This window comes from Antedon bifida, chromosome 8 (genome assembly GCF_963402885.1).
Source record: "Antedon bifida chromosome 8, ecAntBifi1.1, whole genome shotgun sequence".
Taxonomy (NCBI): domain Eukaryota; kingdom Metazoa; phylum Echinodermata; class Crinoidea; order Comatulida; family Antedonidae; genus Antedon; species Antedon bifida.
In genome coordinates, this window is record NC_136233.1 from 19,102,201 (window position 1) to 19,119,671 (window position 17,471).

The 17,471-nt window shown below is 33.9% G+C and overlaps 3 protein-coding genes across 11 annotated transcripts in view; 1 reads left to right on the plus strand and 2 right to left on the minus strand.

The window, feature by feature from the left end:
• Positions 1-25: 25 nt before the first annotated feature.
• LOC144850612 (uncharacterized) lies at positions 26-1,730 on the minus strand. Its single transcript, XM_078707938.1, has 3 exons — positions 1,582-1,730; positions 723-1,142; positions 26-537 (listed from the first exon to the last, which is right to left on the minus strand). The coding sequence occupies exons 1-3, from the start codon at positions 1,646-1,648 to the stop codon at positions 92-94; spliced, it is 933 nt and encodes a 310-aa protein (XP_078564064.1). The 5' UTR covers positions 1,649-1,730; the 3' UTR covers positions 26-91.
• Positions 1,731-2,180: 450 nt separating this feature from the next.
• Positions 2,181-4,647, plus strand: LOC144849608 (guanine nucleotide exchange factor MSS4-like). Its single transcript, XM_078706573.1, has 2 exons — positions 2,181-2,570; positions 2,833-4,647. The coding sequence occupies exons 1-2, from the start codon at positions 2,247-2,249 to the stop codon at positions 3,070-3,072; spliced, it is 564 nt and encodes a 187-aa protein (XP_078562699.1). The 5' UTR covers positions 2,181-2,246; the 3' UTR covers positions 3,073-4,647.
• Positions 4,648-10,849: 6,202 nt separating this feature from the next.
• Positions 10,850-17,471, minus strand: part of LOC144849712 (piezo-type mechanosensitive ion channel component 1-like) — a 52,008-nt gene continuing 45,386 nt past the window's right edge. For all 9 annotated transcript variants that reach the window (XM_078706732.1, XM_078706726.1, XM_078706727.1 and 6 more), the window contains 9 exons: positions 16,816-16,974; positions 16,349-16,496; positions 15,641-15,826; positions 15,081-15,179; positions 14,578-14,750; positions 14,255-14,377; positions 13,808-13,896; positions 13,037-13,223; positions 10,850-12,663 (listed from right to left, as the gene is read on the minus strand). In XM_078706732.1, coding sequence (XP_078562858.1) covers positions 12,411-12,663; positions 13,037-13,223; positions 13,808-13,896; positions 14,255-14,377; positions 14,578-14,750; positions 15,081-15,179; positions 15,641-15,826; positions 16,349-16,496; positions 16,816-16,974 — 1,417 coding nt within the window. In that variant the 3' untranslated portion in view covers positions 10,850-12,410. The remainder of the gene's footprint in view (positions 12,664-13,036; positions 13,224-13,807; positions 13,897-14,254; positions 14,378-14,577; positions 14,751-15,080; positions 15,180-15,640; positions 15,827-16,348; positions 16,497-16,815; positions 16,975-17,471) is intronic.

Consider the following 17,471-nt stretch of genomic DNA (forward strand, 5'->3'; position numbering starts at 1 on the left):
TGAAATGTTAGCGGGATTAGGCCTATTATAAAGTTACGTTAACAGGATAACGCCATGTTATCACATTAATGTGGAACGCCAATGGGAACACCTAACGGTTCATGTAAACCAGTTCATTTCCAATGTCATATGCAACAGTTCCATGTGCTTGTCTAGGAACTGGCAGAACTTTAACCCTTGTTAACGATGGATGCAATGCACTACTAGGATAAAAGGACTGAACACGATGAGGCGGTGGTAATGAATGTCCATGGTGGTGTTGATCATGTGGTGCAGGTGGAGCTCTTCCAGTGGGGGGCGGTGGTCCTCGAAGTAGAACTTGGTTGTCGGTGTTTGAGAAGTAGCTATGACCACCGTGTGTCGGCGATGAGATCTCACGAGCAACCAGAGGTGGTTCGTACTCTGGTTTTGGACGACAATTACGACAGAGAAAGATGACGATTCCAGCAAGTATTACGGCAGTAATTGATAGTCCAGTTATTGTTTCAAGCACAATAAATGCGATTTTGTGCGCATGTCCTGTTGGTTTAGGTGGTTCTGTAGAAAATGGAATTTATAATTGTTAAGAATAAACAATACTACATGTACATTGTACGCATATGTTTATGTGACATCATGCTGGTGATGTTATTGCTTTCTATTTAACAACCGACATTTTTTTTAATGAAAAAAAAGTTATTGTTTTGAGGACAATTACAATTTTACACAACTCTATATTTTACCTTTTACTTTTATGTTCTTTTTCCATGAAGAAAAGTGTATCTGCACGTCTATCGGTTCTTGAGACATAACCTGTCCATCGTACCTTAGGCTAAAAGTAAATGAGTTTCCAGAAGTGACTACTGGAGCAGGCAATGATGTGGGCTTTCCTTCAGTACAAGCTGGTAACGGCTGAAGTTGTAGGCTGCTTACTGTTGGACCGTCGTAAATATTTAAATGAATGTTATCGCATAAATGTGGAGTTTCAGCGGGAAGCTTGAATGCGATGAAATCTAGCTGGAAAAGGTAGTCTGGCTGTGCCAAGATGGTAACGATACAGTTGATTTTTAAATCCCGCAGTTGAGAAAAAGATGAGATAAGCCGACCCTCATCGAGACTGATTGTTTGCCCGCAAAGTTGTTCCTTGTTAGGACCTATTTCAACTGAAATTTAAACAATTATTTTAGGTAGTTAGGTCTAATTGGATTGGCTCAGTTCTTGTTACGTTGGTGAGAAAAAGAGCTTATGTTAATGTCTGTATACAGTATATCACTCCCAAATAGATGAATCGAGTCACCCCGATGTCTTGACAGTGACGTAATGGCTATGAGCCCTCACTGGCTAAACCCAGGAGCTCAAGTCAACACCATTGATCATGAACAAACTTTGATTTGACTCATACTGTAGTGTTTACTATAATAAAATCTCACCAAGATATTGCGACACAGTTCTTCCTTGAGGCTGACATTATGGAACCGTCCAATTACTAAATCTAATGTCAATGAATATACAATAGGCCTTTATTATAGAAATTTGTTATTTCCTATAGTCTGAACTACTAGGCCTATATATGCGAGAGTGTAAATGTCACCGAAATCTTACTTGTTTTAGCGGTAGATGATATACGAGCAGACAACATAAAAGTCAGTAAAACTCCTAGCTTCGGCATAATTATTATAAAGTCAAGCACTAAAACATGATATCAATTATACTTTTGTTGTCTTGTTGTCTAATTCTCCAAAACGGTTGCATTTCGAAGGCTGAGTTCCTGCCTGATTGGTGACTCATGTTCTAAAGTTGAAATCTTATAATCATTGCTTTTCATGTGTTAGTTGTACCATTGTGAAACTAAGTTTTTGGTTTGCAAGTTAAGTTCAAATGATCTTCAATTTTTAATATTTTATTATCTTGATTTTTTTTTATTTATATAGTCATCAGTATTGTTATTACTAATTATAGGGATACTTACACTTTAATTTATTGAATATTGGTTGTTTTAAAAAAAAATTAATAATCATCATTTATTACTTAATTTTTTTTTTCAAAGTAAATATTATTTAGGGAATTAAAAGTACGAAGGCCTAAACGTTGCACGTAATTCAAATGTTTTTTTGGATAGTTTGTGCAGTGCGTTTGGTGCATGGTGCATGCATATGGTGGTTATAAATAGCCTACGTAGCCTACACATTAATCAAGAGAGGGCGGCGGCATGATCGATATTTTCATTCGACAAAACTTAACCAAACCCAATATTTTTAGTTCAATAAATGGCAGAAATCAACCCAAAACAAGAATTAGCAGCTGAAGCTGAAGATGTACCATCTAAAGCATCTCAAGCTAATGTTCACCAAGAAAATGGAAGCGATTCTACTGAACCAAACAAAGCTAGCCCCGACGATACCAATGCAAGCTCAACACCTACTGTTGCTGAAGGTGGAGGAGACAACACAGACGCGGGTGCGACTGCAGCAACTGGAGGCCTAGATATTAAAAGTCTTTTAATTGATGATAAAAACTGCAAATCTTTAAAATGTTTACGTTGTGGAAGTATTGTGTTAAGGCCAGAAAATGCAACATATGAAAAAAAGGAGGTGAGTGTCAAGTATTTTATAATTTTATTAAAAAATTTAATTAAATAGGCCTAGGGCCTAGGCCTAGGCCTACTCTTTCTTTCTAAATCTAGCCCTAGGCCTAGCTAGGCTATTCTATAGTAGGCCTAGGCCCTAGGCCTAAACGGATTTTAAATGTGGGACATTGAAAGATTCCAGATTTGTTTTCAAATTTTATTTTAATTTTATCAATTTCAAGCATTTTTTTTTAATTCCTTGTCAAATATGATAATCTTTCTTTTAGATATTCTTACCATACATGAAACATAAGAAAGCAAACCAAGCCCCTGGTGACGGAGAGACTTTATCAGATCATTGGCGAATTGAGGGAATGTACACATTTGAAAACGTCGGATTTACCAACGTAGTCAACAATGTAAAATATCTTATATGCGCAGACTGTGAAGTTGGACCAATAGGCTGGTATGATCCTAAGGATGTTAACAATTTTTATGTAGCAATTGAACGTGTAACACATGAATGATGGGTATTATGCAATGATTTGTTAAACGGCCCTAGGGTTATAGAGAGTATTTGGAGGGAAATGTAATGCTCAGTGAGTAAAACTTCGGTTCAACTTAGACTCAATGCAACGACATACTGTAAGTGAGTTGACCAATCATAAGCTACAGTTTGCTTGAGTTATGGACCATGAAGACAGATGTTGTTTGACCGGTAATAAGTGACCGCTTACCCAACTCACCCACCTTCGGTCTTACTGTACTGTATATGAACTAAATTAAGTCATACTGATTCATACATTAAGTATGTTTCCGTACATGAACAGGCTTAGAGCATTAAGCGCTATATCAGAATGACATTGTTATTATGCACTTGTCAATTGTATGACCCACTATACGACCCCCGGGAGAGGTGCGTCATGGGTGCATCATTTACCTAGAAGGTACGTCACATCAATGAACGATGGTGTGTCAACGTCTGTCACTTTACCACTAAAAATATCATAAAAAACATGGTCACAGTGCGTCAAAATGGGTGCGTCATGGTCACCTAAAGGTAGGTCACATTTTTTACGCACAGGTGCGTCATGGTATTCATAAGGTATGACGCACATCGGACAAATGACGCACCTCTCCCGGGGGTCGTATGGTGGTCATGCAATTGACAAGTGCATTATAGTTATACTGATCTATCCGCTGCTATAGAACCCCACACATCACATTCATTCTTGTTTTAGGATTCAATACCAAAAGTTCATATTTACAATACAAAGCTTATCAAAAATAAACTATATACTCTTCTATTATAACATAAATTTAATGCCTCTTTAATTTTTTGGGGAAGGAGGTGAGAGGAAGGTCTATAACTTTTTTAGTGCAATTTAATAAAACAAGGATAATACATATGACCGTGTGTAGCCTAGTCAGAGGTTGCCTGTGTATGACATTTATTGAAAATACTCAGATTGCAATGGCGTTACCCAACATCTTGCGTCCAAATTAGTGTCAGGGCAGTTTAGGCAATAAAAACATAAATTGTTGTGGTTACTGTAGGATTTTGGTTTTAAAGTAACTCTTTTATATTTTATTTTTTCTAAGTTTACAAAATAAACAATCGGCTAAAAAAAGAGCAAAAATCCTCTTGAAGCTCAAAAGGAGGCTAATTGAAACATGACACAGAATTAAGTATTAAATCAGTTGCAGTTAAACAGGTGTACAGTAGTGTTCTCCTAAAACGTCATCACATTTTTTAGTAAATAATGTAAATTATTATACCACTGGAAATTATTTATTGGCCTATTCTCTATGTCCAAATTCAAAAGATAATTCTAAATTGTTCAAGAGCACATTCAATTAACTGATTTTTATATGCACCAGTTTTATTATAAAACTATTATGTAAAAAATAAAATCAGTGGCCCTTAGTATAAACCACTGTTTAATAATTTAATTCATTTTGTGTTCAAATCTCAAATGTAATAGATGTGTTTTCACAAGGAATGTATCTGATGTTTTGTGTATAAATATGGAAAAATCTACTGAATTAATGACCAAAATTTACAATTGTGTATGTAGAATAAATAATGTGCTGTATGTCTATGTATATTTGTTTTAATTAATTATGTTAACGACTGCTGTTGGAGTCACTCTAAATATAGTGTGGATGCTCTGCTGACCATTTTTCTAAAATTTCCCTGTACTATAGTACAGGAACTAGAACTAGAATAAATAATGTGCTGTATGTCTATGTATATTTGTTTTAATTAATTATGTTAACGACTGCTGTTGGAGTCACTCTAAATATAGTGTGGATGCTCTGCTGACCACACAAAACGGACAAGTGTAAGGCGTTTCAAGAGGCTTGCGTACTACGGCGTCAGTACAAACATGTGTACATAATACCATACCAATGTTGGCGGGATGCGTGAAGACATTCGTTGGTCTTAGAGAAACGGGAAGTAACGTTTTTTATAGCAAGTTTCAGGTTTGCTGCATCCAGAGAATTTGCAGGTCTTAAGGAATGGATGGCAAGTAGGATCAAAGGCAAAGAGCTGGCTAGTCTAGTGTGGCCATTTTTCGAAGAAATCCCAGTACTATAGAACAGGGAAATTTTCGAAAAATGGCAAATTCTCGACCTTTTTATTTTGTGACATAAATGGTTACTATAGCATAATAAACATGCGCAGAGTCGAATAATGCGTTCAGCGCATGTCAATTGTGCTATAGTAACCAGTTTTATCGAAAAATAAAAAGGTCGAAAATAGGTCATTTTTTGAAAAAGTTCCTGTACTATAGTACAGGGAAATTTTCGACCTTTTTATTTTGTGACATAAATGATTACAATAGCATATTAAACATGCGCAGAGTCGAATAATGCACTTCTGCGCAGGTCAATTGTGCTATAGTAACCAAATTTGACATAAATGGTTACTATAGCATAATAAACATGCGTCGAAAAATGCGTTCTGCGCATGTCAATTGTGCTATAGTAACCACTTTTGACATAAATGGTTACTATAGCATAATAAACATGCGCAGAGTCGAATAATGGGGTCTGCGCATGTCAATTGTGCTATAGTAACCAGTTTTATCGAAAAATAAAAAGGTCGAAAATTGGTCATTTTTTTAAAAAGTTCCTGTACTAATAGTACAGGGAAATTTTAGAAAAATGGCCAATTTTCGACCGTTTTATTTTTTGACATAAATGGTTACTATAGCATAATAAACATGCGCAGAGTCGAATAATGGATTCTGCGCATGTTTATTATGCTATAGTAACCATTTATGTCAAAAAATAAAAATGTCAAAAATTGGTAATTTTTTCAAAAAATCCCTGTACTATAGTAAGGGAAATTTTCGAAAAATGGCAAATTTTCGACCGTTTTATTTTTTGACATAAATGGTTACTATAGCATAATAAACATGCGCAGAGTCGAATAATGGATTCTGCGCATGTTTATTATGCTATAGTAACCATTTATGTCAAAAAATAAAAATGTCAAAAATTGGTAATTTTTTGAAAAAATCCGTCATTTTTTGAAAAAATCCCTGTACTATAGTAAGGGAAATTTTCGAAAAATGGCCAATTTTCGACCGTTTTATTTTTTGACATAAATGGTTACTATAGCATAATAAACATGCGCAGAGTCGAATAATGCGTTCTGCGCATGTCAATTGTGCTATAGTAACCAGTTTTATCGTAAAATAAAAAGGTCGAAAATTTGTCATTTTTTGAAAAAATCCCTGTACTATAGTAAGGGAAATTTTCGAAAAATGGCCAATTTTCGACCTTTTTATTTTTTGACATAAATGGTTACTATAGCATAATAAACATGCGCAGAGTCGAATAATGGGTTCTGCGCATGTCAATTGTGCTATAGTAACCAGTTTTATCGAAAAATAAAAAGGTCGAAAATTTGTCATTTTTTGAAAAAAATCCCTGTACTATAGTAAGGGAAATTTTCGAAAAATAGCCATTTTTCGACCCTTTTATTTTTTGACATAAATGGTTACTATAGCATTATAAACATGCGCAGAGTCGAATAATGCGTTCTGCGCATGTCAATTGTGCTATAGTATCCAGTTTCACCGAAAAATAAAAAGGTCGAAAATTGGTCATTTTTTGAAAAAATCCCTGTACAATAATACAGGGAAATTTTCGAAAAATGGCCAATTTTCGACCTTTTTATTTTGTGACATAAATGGTTACTATAGCATAATAAACATGCGAAGAGTCGAATAATGCGTTCTGCGCATGTCAATTGTGCTATAGTCACCAATTTTGACATAAATGGTTACTATAGCATAACAAACATGCGCAGAGTCGAAAAATGCGTTCTGCGCATGTCAATTGTGCTATAGTAACCAGTTTTATCGAAAAATAAAAAGGTCGAAAATTGGTCATTTTTTGAAAAAATCCCTGTACTATAGTAAGGGAAATTTTCGAAAAATTGCCAAATTTCGACCTTTTTATTTTGTGACATAAATGGTTACTATAGCATAATAAACATGCGCAGAGTCGAATAATGCGTTCTGCGCATATCAATTGTGCTATAGTAACCAATTTTATCAAAAAATAAAAAGGTCGAAAATTGGTAATTTTTTGAAAAATTCCCTGTACTATAGTACAGGGAAATTTTCGAAAAATGGCCAATTTTCGACCTTTTTATTTTGTGACATAAATGATTACAATAGCATATTAAACATGCGCAGAGTCGAATAATGCACTTCTGCGCATGTCAATTGTGCTATAGTAACCAAATTTGACATAAATGGTTACTATAGCATAATAAACATGCGTAGAGTCGAAAAATGCGTTCTGCGCATGTCAATTGTGCTATAGTAACCACTTTTGACATAAATGGTTACTATAGCATAATAAACATGCGCAGAGTCGAATAATGCGTTCTGCGCATGTCAATTGTGCTATAGTAACTAGTTTTATCGAAAAATAAAAATGTCGAAAATTGGTCATTTTTTGAAAAAATCCCTGTACTATAATACAGGGAAATTTTCGAAAAATGGCCAATTTTCGACCTTTTTATTTTGTGACATAAATGGTTACTATAGCATAATAAACATGCGAAGAGTCGAATAATGCGTTCTGCGCATGTCAATTGTGCTATAGTAACCAATTTTGACATAAATGGTTACTATAGCATAACAAACATGCGCAGAGTCGAAAAATGCGTTCTGCGCATGTCAATTGTGCTATAGTAACCAGTTTTATCGAAAAATAAAAAGGTCGAAATTTTGTCATTTTTTGAAAAAATCCCTGTACTATAGTAAGGGAAATTTTCGAAAAATTGCCAAATTTCGACCTTTTTATTTTGTGACATAAATGGTTACTATAGCATAATAAACATGCGCAGAGTCGAATAATTCGTTCTGCGCATATCAATTGTGCTATAGTAACCAATTTTATCGAAAAATAAAAAGGTCGAAAATTGGTCATTTTTTGAAAAATTCCCTGTACTATAGTACAGGGAAATTTTCGAAAAATGGCCAATTTTCGACCTTTTTATTTTGTGACATAAATGATTACAATAGCATATTAAACATGCGCAGAGTCGAATAATGCACTTCTGCGCATGTCAATTGTGCTATAGTAACCAAATTTGACATAAATGGTTACTATAGCATAATAAACATGCGTAGAGTCGAAAAATGCGTTCTGCGCATGTCAATTGTGCTATAGTAACCACTTTTGACATAAATGGTTACTATAGCATAATAAACATGCGCAGAGTCGAATAATGCGTTCTGCGCATGTCAATTGTGCTATAGTAACTAGTTTTATCGAAAAATAAAAAGGTCGAAAATTGGTCATTTTTTGAAAAAATCCCTGTACTATAGTAAGGGAAATTTTCGAAAAATGGCCAATTTTCGACCTTTTTATTTTGTGACATAAATGGTTACTATAGCATAATAAACATGCGAAGAGTCGAATAATGCGTTCTGCGCATGTCAATTGTGCTATAGTAACCAGTTTTATCGAAAAATAAAAAGGTCGAAAATTGGTCATTTTTTGAAAAAAATCCCTGTACTATAGTAAGGGAAATTTTCGAAAAATAGCCATTTTTCGACCCTTTTATTTTTTGACATAAATGGTTACTATAGCATTATAAACATGCGCAGAGTCGAATAATGCGTTCTGCGCATGTCAATTGTGCTATAGTATCCAGTTTCACCGAAAAATAAAAAGGTCGAAAATTGGTCATTTTTTGAAAAAATCCCTGTACTATAGTAAGGGAATTTTTCGAAAAATGGCCAATGACATAAATTGTTATTATAGCATTATAAACATGCGCAGAGTCGAATAATGGGTTCTGCGCATGTTTATTATGCTATAGTAACCATTTATGTCAAAAAATAAAAAGGTCGAAAATTAGTCATTTTTTGAAAAAATCCCTGTACTATAGTAAGGGAATTTTTCGAAAAATGGCCAATTTTCGACCCTTTTATTTTTTGACATAAATAGTTACTATAGCATAATAAACATGCGCAGAGTCGAATAATGGGTTCTGCGCATGTCAATTGTGCTATAGTAACTAGTTTTATCGAAAAATAAAAAGGTCGAAAATTGGTCATTTTTTGAAAAAATCCCTGTACAATAATACAGGGAAATTTTCGAAAAATGGCCAATTTTCGACCTTTTTATTTTGTGACATAAATGGTTACTATAGCATAATAAACATGCGAAGAGTCGAATAATGCGTTCTGCGCATGTCAATTGTGCTATAGTCACCAATTTTGACATAAATGGTTACTATAGCATAATAAACATGCGTAGAGTCGAAAAATGCGTTCTGCGCATGTCAATTGTGCTATAGTAACCACTTTTGACATAAATGGTTACTATAGCATAATAAACATGCGCAGAGTCGAATAATGCGTTCTGCGCATGTCAATTGTGCTATAGTAACTAGTTTTATCGAAAAATAAAAAGGTCGAAAATTGGTAATTTTTTGAAAAAATCCCTGTACTATAGTAAGGAAATTTTTCGAAAAATGGCCAATTTTCGACCCTTTTATTTTTTGACATAAATGGTTACCATAGCATAATAAACATGCGCAGAGTCGAATAATGGGTTCTGCGCATGTCAATTGTGCTATAGTAACCAGTTTTATCGAAAAATAAAAAGGTCAAAAATTGGTCATTTTTTGAAAAAATCCCTGTACTATAGTAAGAGAAATTTTCGAAAAATGGCAAATTTTCGACCGTTTTATTTTTTGACATAAATGGTTACTATAGCATAATAAACATGCGCAGAGTCGAATAATGCGTTCTGCGCATGTCAATTGTGCTATAGTAACCAGTTTTATCGTAAAATAAAAAGGTCGAAAATTTGTCATTTTTTGAAAAAATCCCTGTACTATAGTAAGGGAAATTTTCGAAAAATGGCAAATTTTCGACCTTTTTATTTTTTGACATAAATGGTTACTATAGCATAATAAACATGCGCAGAGTCGAATAATGGGTTCTGCGCATGTCAATTGTGCTATAGTAACCAGTTTGATCGAAAAATAAAAAGGTCGAAAATTGGTCATTTTTTGAAAAAAAATCCCTGTACTATAGTAAGGGAAATTTTCGAAAAATAGCCATTTTTCGACCCTTTTATTTTTTGACATAAATGGTTACTATAGCATTATAAACATGCGCAGAGTCGAATAATGCGTTCTGCGCATGTCAATTGTGCTATAGTATCCAGTTTCATCGAAAAATAAAAAGGTCGAAAATTGGTAATTTTTTGAAAAAATCCCTGTACTATAGTAAGGGAATTTTTCGAAAAATGGCCAATTTTCGACATTTTTATTTTTTGACATAAATTGTTACTATAGCATTATAAACATGCGCAGAGTCGAATAATGCGTTCTGCGCATGTCAATTGTGCTATAGTAACGAGTTTTATCGAAAAATAAAAAGGTCGAAAATTGGTCATTTTTTGAAAAAGGGAAATTTTCGAAAAATTGCCAATTTTCGACCTTTTTATTTTGTGACATAACTAGTTACTATGGCTCTATAAGATGATGATAACATAATATATGCGCATATATGGCAATAGTATCGCATAATTATTGAATTTTAAAAAGTGTAATTTTGGCCATTTTTCGAAAATAGAAAGGGTCGAAATATGTTCTAAATATTGTTCTATATGCGAACATAACACACAAATATGGACAAACTGCTCGAAATTTGCCCATAAACAAAGATAAAGTATCGTCGTAGAGAGCCTAATTAAGACCTAATGCATCACATACTGATGAAACAGCAAAAAAGTATTGTGGAAAATAAACAAAAAAACAATACAAGAAAAGTATGCTTTATTATGCCTGTTTCAGTTAGGAAACTGCACCGAATAAATTCTTATCTATACTATCAAACTAGTGTGATGTGATGTCATCGTGTCCATATATGGGCACATCACATTTGTTGGCAATAGTATTAGTTTGATAGTTTGACAGAGCTTTAGTTGTATTCTTAGCAAAAGGAAAATATTTATTTTAAATTAAAACATTCTATCAAATAAAAGCATTGTAATAAAAAAACTTAAACATTAAGATACGTAATAACATACATATTATTGCATGGCTATATTAAACAAAACGTTGATGAAATAATGAATGCATGTATAAATACATTAATATGTACATATTGGTAAAACATTGAGTACATAACCACAACAAAATAAGAATAAAAGATGTAAATTAAGAGTTTTATTTTAATGTTGTTGTCAGTTTCTGTCTAAAAAAGGTTTATTACTTAACAATTTCTTTTAATTAATTATACAATGCGTCATGTACACATATTTCACAAATTAATTCCAATGTTGGACAAGATAATCTCTGAACAGGTCACAATTACTTCTGTTTTAACACTACGGACATCCATCGCCTTTTCAGGGGACACCATATTAAGGGGACACAATTATCTAATAGTATGTATATTTGTCATCGCTATAAGCTTCCATATAAAATGAATAAATAGACGATATTTGAGAAACGATATTTATGTTAGTTTTTTCTATTGAAAAGATTGTATTAACTGTTATCTTCCTTACAACAATGAAACATGTAGTTTAGACATTGATACTAAAGCTAATAACAATTTTTACACTTTCTTTAAAAAGATTTCACATGAAAAACAGTACTAAATATATATATACCTTTCCATATAAAACAAAAATAATATGAAAGGCAGTATTTATAAACTAGACAGGTAATAGAGGAGGAAACAGGCTTTGGTGTAAATCGGTGGAAATTTGTTAAAGCTTCAATACATATTCCAAAAAGGATGACGAGAAAAAGAAAGACAAATACACCTTTATGTCTAGTACTGGTGGAATAATATGATCACAGCTTAAACTTACCAAGCCATATGTTTTACTTGTGTTTACTTAAATACCTTAACTACATCTGAATAACCTTGAAAAAACCAAATTACAAAACTTCTTTGGTTTTATGATTACCAATCTTAGTACAGTAATATTGTCATTAAATAAAATGAGGTTATGATCTCATCTTTGCATACCACAGCAACCTTGTTACAGTATGTCAGAACTTGACATATGTGCCACAAATAAAAGATAATGCATACAGGCTTTAGCAAACTGTAACAGCAAGTCCTTCTGCCAACACAAGAGGTAGGCTAGCACCATTAGTGCCATCTTGAACTTTCCAGTACATCTTCAATAAGCATTACAAATTACTAACACAAACCACTAATCTTCTCAGAGATAGGCTAGAAGAATATATAATTAATCCCCTCCCACAATTTTAATCACATACAGTAGAAACTCTCTTATGGAACACCCCATGTTGTTTGGTCCTGAAGTTTCATTTTAATGTAATTAATTCAAACATTTAATCTCGTTTGTATTTTGTGAAACGTATCAATGTCTCCGGAGAGCGATAAAGGAAGATAAGTTTTGCCATTAAGTCTTCTTCCAGTGCCATTTCTTGGCATTCGCGTACAAGGAAAATGTCAAGGCACAGTTTCAGTATGCGATCAACGTTCGGAAGTTCATTAAACATTATCTGGTAGCGGATACCGCTGAAGTACATTCGTACAAAACGACCGACCACAAGGACGAGCGAAACGTACAATCCAATGACACTGAAAAAAATAAATATAATTATTCGGTTATTAAACATTTATCACTACTAGCTGCATTATGGAAGTATGTTTCCATAGGTATTTGATCAAGAAAAAATGACTGGGGTAATAATGTTCAGCTCTTAGAGGTTTCACAACATTAGGCGCTTTATAAATAATTATTATTATTATTATCATCATCAACATTTTTTGCATGCAATCCAGTACATCATTGGATATGTTTCTTATAAAGTTTAGTTAGACATTTTAATTGTAAATTTCATACTGTCTCCGTAGCCACCAGTACGGTTGCTAAGGTTTCTACTATTGTACGCCATGTGACCTACAATCATCCAATCAAATGAAAATATAGCATAAAACTAAATCCACATACCCATAGCTAGATACTGGTGCAAAAACATCAGATGCAACTCGATCATTGAAAGTGTAAATTTTGAGATATTCACAAGCTTCGTCCGCACATTTGTTATCCTTTACACTCCACCATTCCTTATCACCAACAAGATCTGTAATATTTCCTTTCACCAATGTGGCAGAAACATCGGTGTAATCATCATAAGCTAGGAAAGACAAGAACAATTAAAACTAAAACTAAACACCATATTACTTTATTTTCTATAACTCATTGCATGAATACAACAAATTTATTTTTCTTGTATTATGATCTGTCTTGCGCTTTCCACCATTTGTTCAAGTTTTTCTGTTTAGGGCAGGATAGTGTGTAGGTGATGCGATATTTGTCCTTGTAGAGCTTACTTTATTTGACTGATCCAATTTTATTTTGGTCTTTTTTTTACTAACAATTAGACATGTCTTCATTCATATACAGTAGTATCACATTTGATGCTATCAATCAATCATTTAAAATATGCAACAAATAAATATTTTTGCGAGAGCTGTAAATAATTTGTAAAAATCTTTATCTTGACGTTGGAGCATGAGTAGTTGCATCTGTTCAGGTCTATGCCTATTGCTTACTCCTGTGCTTGATAACTACATGCCGAATAATTATTAAAGAATTTAGACTGAAAACAGACCAAAAGTAATGGAAGGCCATCTCAAAACGATGGTGATGGGCCTTTAACAGGCCAAAAGATCAAACGGTCATTTTATATATTCTAGTATACTAATAAGATTTACTTACTAGAATTTCCCATTAGTAGTACATCAACAGGGCTAACAGCCCCAGTGGCTGGTAACTTTACATATGGTGGGAACAGATCTTTGAATACTCTGAAATTAAGATTAAGAATGATTACTCAAATATGATTTTTTAATTGACGGCTGTAAACATTAACAGTCACAGCAATCATTTGTATAGAACACCACATTCTTTATGCAAAATTTAAATAAGAAATGTCAATATGTTGGTACGATATGACTGGGGTAAGTACAAGACTAAGCTGTCGATTGTAGACTAGAATTTCTTTAATAACTGTTGTACTGCAGTACTGTTAGAGCTACCGCACATGAAACAGAGGTTAATAAATAAAGTTGGTCGAATTTTTTAGACTAGTTTGATAGTGTAGACAGGTACAGAGAAACCATTATGGGGTGCAGGGTGCTAAGGCAGACAAAACAAGATACTTACGGAGCGTTTCGATCTCTAAACTGAAGCATATTTATCAGTTTTTTTCTATTAACATTTCCTGGTTCAAGTTCTATTGTATGACTGTTACCTACAGTTTGTGTTACTATAGTGCTAGATGTTTGCCTGAAAAAAAGAAAAAGTCTATCATAACTACTATTGCTTTCCATTAATATATCATCAACATCTCATTATCTTAATCATTCTCATTATCTTCATTGTTCCTCATTATTAATAATCAATCTATCAATATCATAATCATCATCAGTGTTTCTATCAACATATAATGATCTTTATCAATGCCTTTGTCATTTCATTCAACTTACCTTGTAAATGTGTATGTAAATTTAACGGACACATTACTTGTGGTGTCATTCAGGTAATTTTGAAGTTCTAATCGGCCAGGTGGGCTGATGTCCCAACTTGACGCAGATTCACCAACAAATTTGATGATATACACATCATCGAATTGGTACTGGTTGAAGAATGATTGTGCCTCCTGTGTAGCGAACATATATTTATTATTATGTTTTAACTCATATCATACAAATAAGTAAACTGTGTAGAGAGCCCAAGTTGAATTGAATGAAAAACTATACGTACTACTTCCCGGGACTAATATGTACTGTAGACGAATTTGACACTTTATTATAAATTTGTTGTCACTTGTTTTATATACCATATTACATTACATACTACATGCAGTTAATGAGTGGAAAGGCCATTCTGACCATGTTCATGTGTTTCGGAGCATGTTCTTTTATACTCGACATCTGCACATTTGAGTGGCGTACAGTATCATGAAAGCGAAAGCTCTTTAATGACTTACCAGACTGGTCTTGTATTCATCTTGATTTCGGAATTTATTAAACTCTTCCGGTGTCATCACCATAAGATTCTGATCCTGACTATTCATATCAAACAGAGGCTGCAGAAAAAAAATATAAACATTGAACAGATTCATTGTTTCTGTAATAATACAAAAATAAAATAAATACAAGTATTAACAATGACTAGAGCAACCATCCTAGATAATAGTTGAGTGTATGGTGAGGATACCATACTTTAAACTCTGTCTACACTATCAAACTTGTTTGACAAAAAAAGTGTGATGTACCCAAATATGGTAGTGATATGCCCAAATATGATAGTGATGTGACATCATCATGTCCATATATGGGCACATCACATTTTGTTGTCATATAGTTTGATAGTGTAGACAGAGCTTTAAATTGACCAGTAATTCCTGAGTAGCATAATCCTTCCCCCACCCTCCTGCTGTTCTGACAAAAACTGCATGTGTGTAAGTATCCAATATGTATGGTTTAGAAAGCCCTTGTTAAATACTTTGAGAACTAGGCCTATGTATATCAAATATATGATATTTACCTCAAAGCCTGCAATTTGTATCTGTACTGTAGCTATGCTGGGTGGGTTTGGAATGCTTGAAGTATTCACAAATGATATGAAGAGAAGTGGGAACCAAATGATAAGAACTAGACCACAGAGCATCACACCACCCATGCCATATTTCACCATTGAGCTTTTGGTTACACCTCTTGCAGCTGGATATTTCTATAGAAAGAAAAAAACTCCACATTTCAGGCTCTGTACAAAATATTTTTTTTGTTTCAAAAAAGGTTTCTTAACTACAAGAAGAGTTGCATTTGTCACCGAAGGTATCCTCAAAGGTACTCACAAAAGATACACTCTCAAAAGAGTTGCCTCTATCACAAAAGGTACACTTTCAAAAGAGTTGCCTCTATCACAAATGGTACACTCTCAAAAGAGTTGCCTCTATCACAAAAGGTACACTCTCAAAAGAGTTGCCTCTATCACAAAAGGTACACTCTCAAACAATTTGCCTCTATCACTGAAGGTACACTCTCAAAAGAGTTGCTCAATCACTGAAGGTACACTCTCAAAGAAGTCACCTCTATCACAGAAGGTATACTCTCAAAGAGGTCGCCTCTATCACAAAAGGTATACTCTCAAAGAGGTCGCCTCTATCACAACAGGTACACTCTCAAATACTACTCGCTATCACAATCAACCAACAAATGAGCAATTAAATAATTATAACAAACTTCAACAAACCTTCTCCATTTTCCTCCAGCATTTTGTAATAAAACAATCTGCATAAATATCTTCACATTCGCACCAATGAGCAAGAGATAGCGTAGTGGCTGTGAACATCCAGTCCATTACAATTCTAATCTCCATCAGGAAAGGAATCAACTGCCAACTAAAACACAAATAAGTTAAGTTTATAGTATAGGCAGGAATTTGGTGCTTCTCTTCTACATGTTAATACATGTGCCAAATACTAGCCATACACTACTTTTCGGTCATGGTCACCCCAATGATTGGTAGTAAGTTGGAAAGCCTTTAGGGCAGAAAAGTCTTGAGAACTGAACATTATTGACTATTATAGATAATAAAAGTGAAAAAAAAAGTGTATGGCTGTCCAAATAACCTTTGTGGGCCAGGCATAGCAATAAAAAGAACCCAGCCAGTGGAGTATTATTTGAAAAGGGTGCTAATTTGTTTCAATATACACTTACCCATAAAACAGGAAAAGGCTGACATAATTGTAGGTTTTTGTAAGGAAGTTTCCTAGAATCCTTGTTGGGTATCCGCAGCGGATTTGATACGCTGACAATCCAAAGTACAAACATTTAAAGAAATAGAAGATTTGAGCTGGTGTATTATCGGTAAACTCCCTGTATAAAATAACAATTTAGGATTTAAGCAAAAACAGGAATAATGCTCTGCGCCGCATATCATATTAGACTATGGAGATGCTATATATGTCATGTCTAAGCCTATGAAGCTGCCATGCCTTTGGGCGTAATGCTGCCATAGATCATATCTAAGATTATGGAGCTGCTATATATGTCATGTCTAAGCCTATGAAGCTGCAATGTCTTTGGGCATGATGCTGCCATAGATCATATCTAAGTCTGAAGCTGGTATAGATGTCACGTCTAAGTCTGTGAAGCGATATGTCATGTTATTGGTATGGTGCTGTTATACTGTAGTGTCAAAGCCTATGAAGTTAACATATATGTCAATACATGTCATGTTTAAGTCTATGAATTTGCCATATGTGATTTCTAATGGTATGGTGTTGTTATAGATGTCATGTCTAAGTCTATGAAGTTGCCATATGTCATTACTATTGGTATGGTGCTGTTATAGATGACATGTCTAAGTCTAT

What these genes read in the sequence shown, in the direction of transcription:
- LOC144850612 (XM_078707938.1), bottom strand. Translation starts at nt 1,648, where the DNA reads ATGCCGAAGCTAGGAGTTTTACTGACTTTTATGTTGTCTGCTCGTATA. An exon ending in ATCATCTACCGCTAAAACAA is followed by an intron (nt 1,143 to 1,581) that starts GTAAGATTTCGG and finishes TTTAAATTTCAG; the next exon opens with TTGAAATAGGTCCTAACAAG. An exon ending in AAAGAACATAAAAGTAAAAG is followed by an intron (nt 538 to 722) that starts GTAAAATATAGA and finishes CATTTTCTACAG; the next exon opens with AACCACCTAAACCAACAGGA.
- LOC144849608 (XM_078706573.1), top strand. Translation starts at nt 2,247, where the DNA reads ATGGCAGAAATCAACCCAAAACAAGAATTAGCAGCTGAAGCTGAAGAT. An exon ending in CAACATATGAAAAAAAGGAG is followed by an intron (nt 2,571 to 2,832) that starts GTGAGTGTCAAG and finishes TCTTTCTTTTAG; the next exon opens with ATATTCTTACCATACATGAA.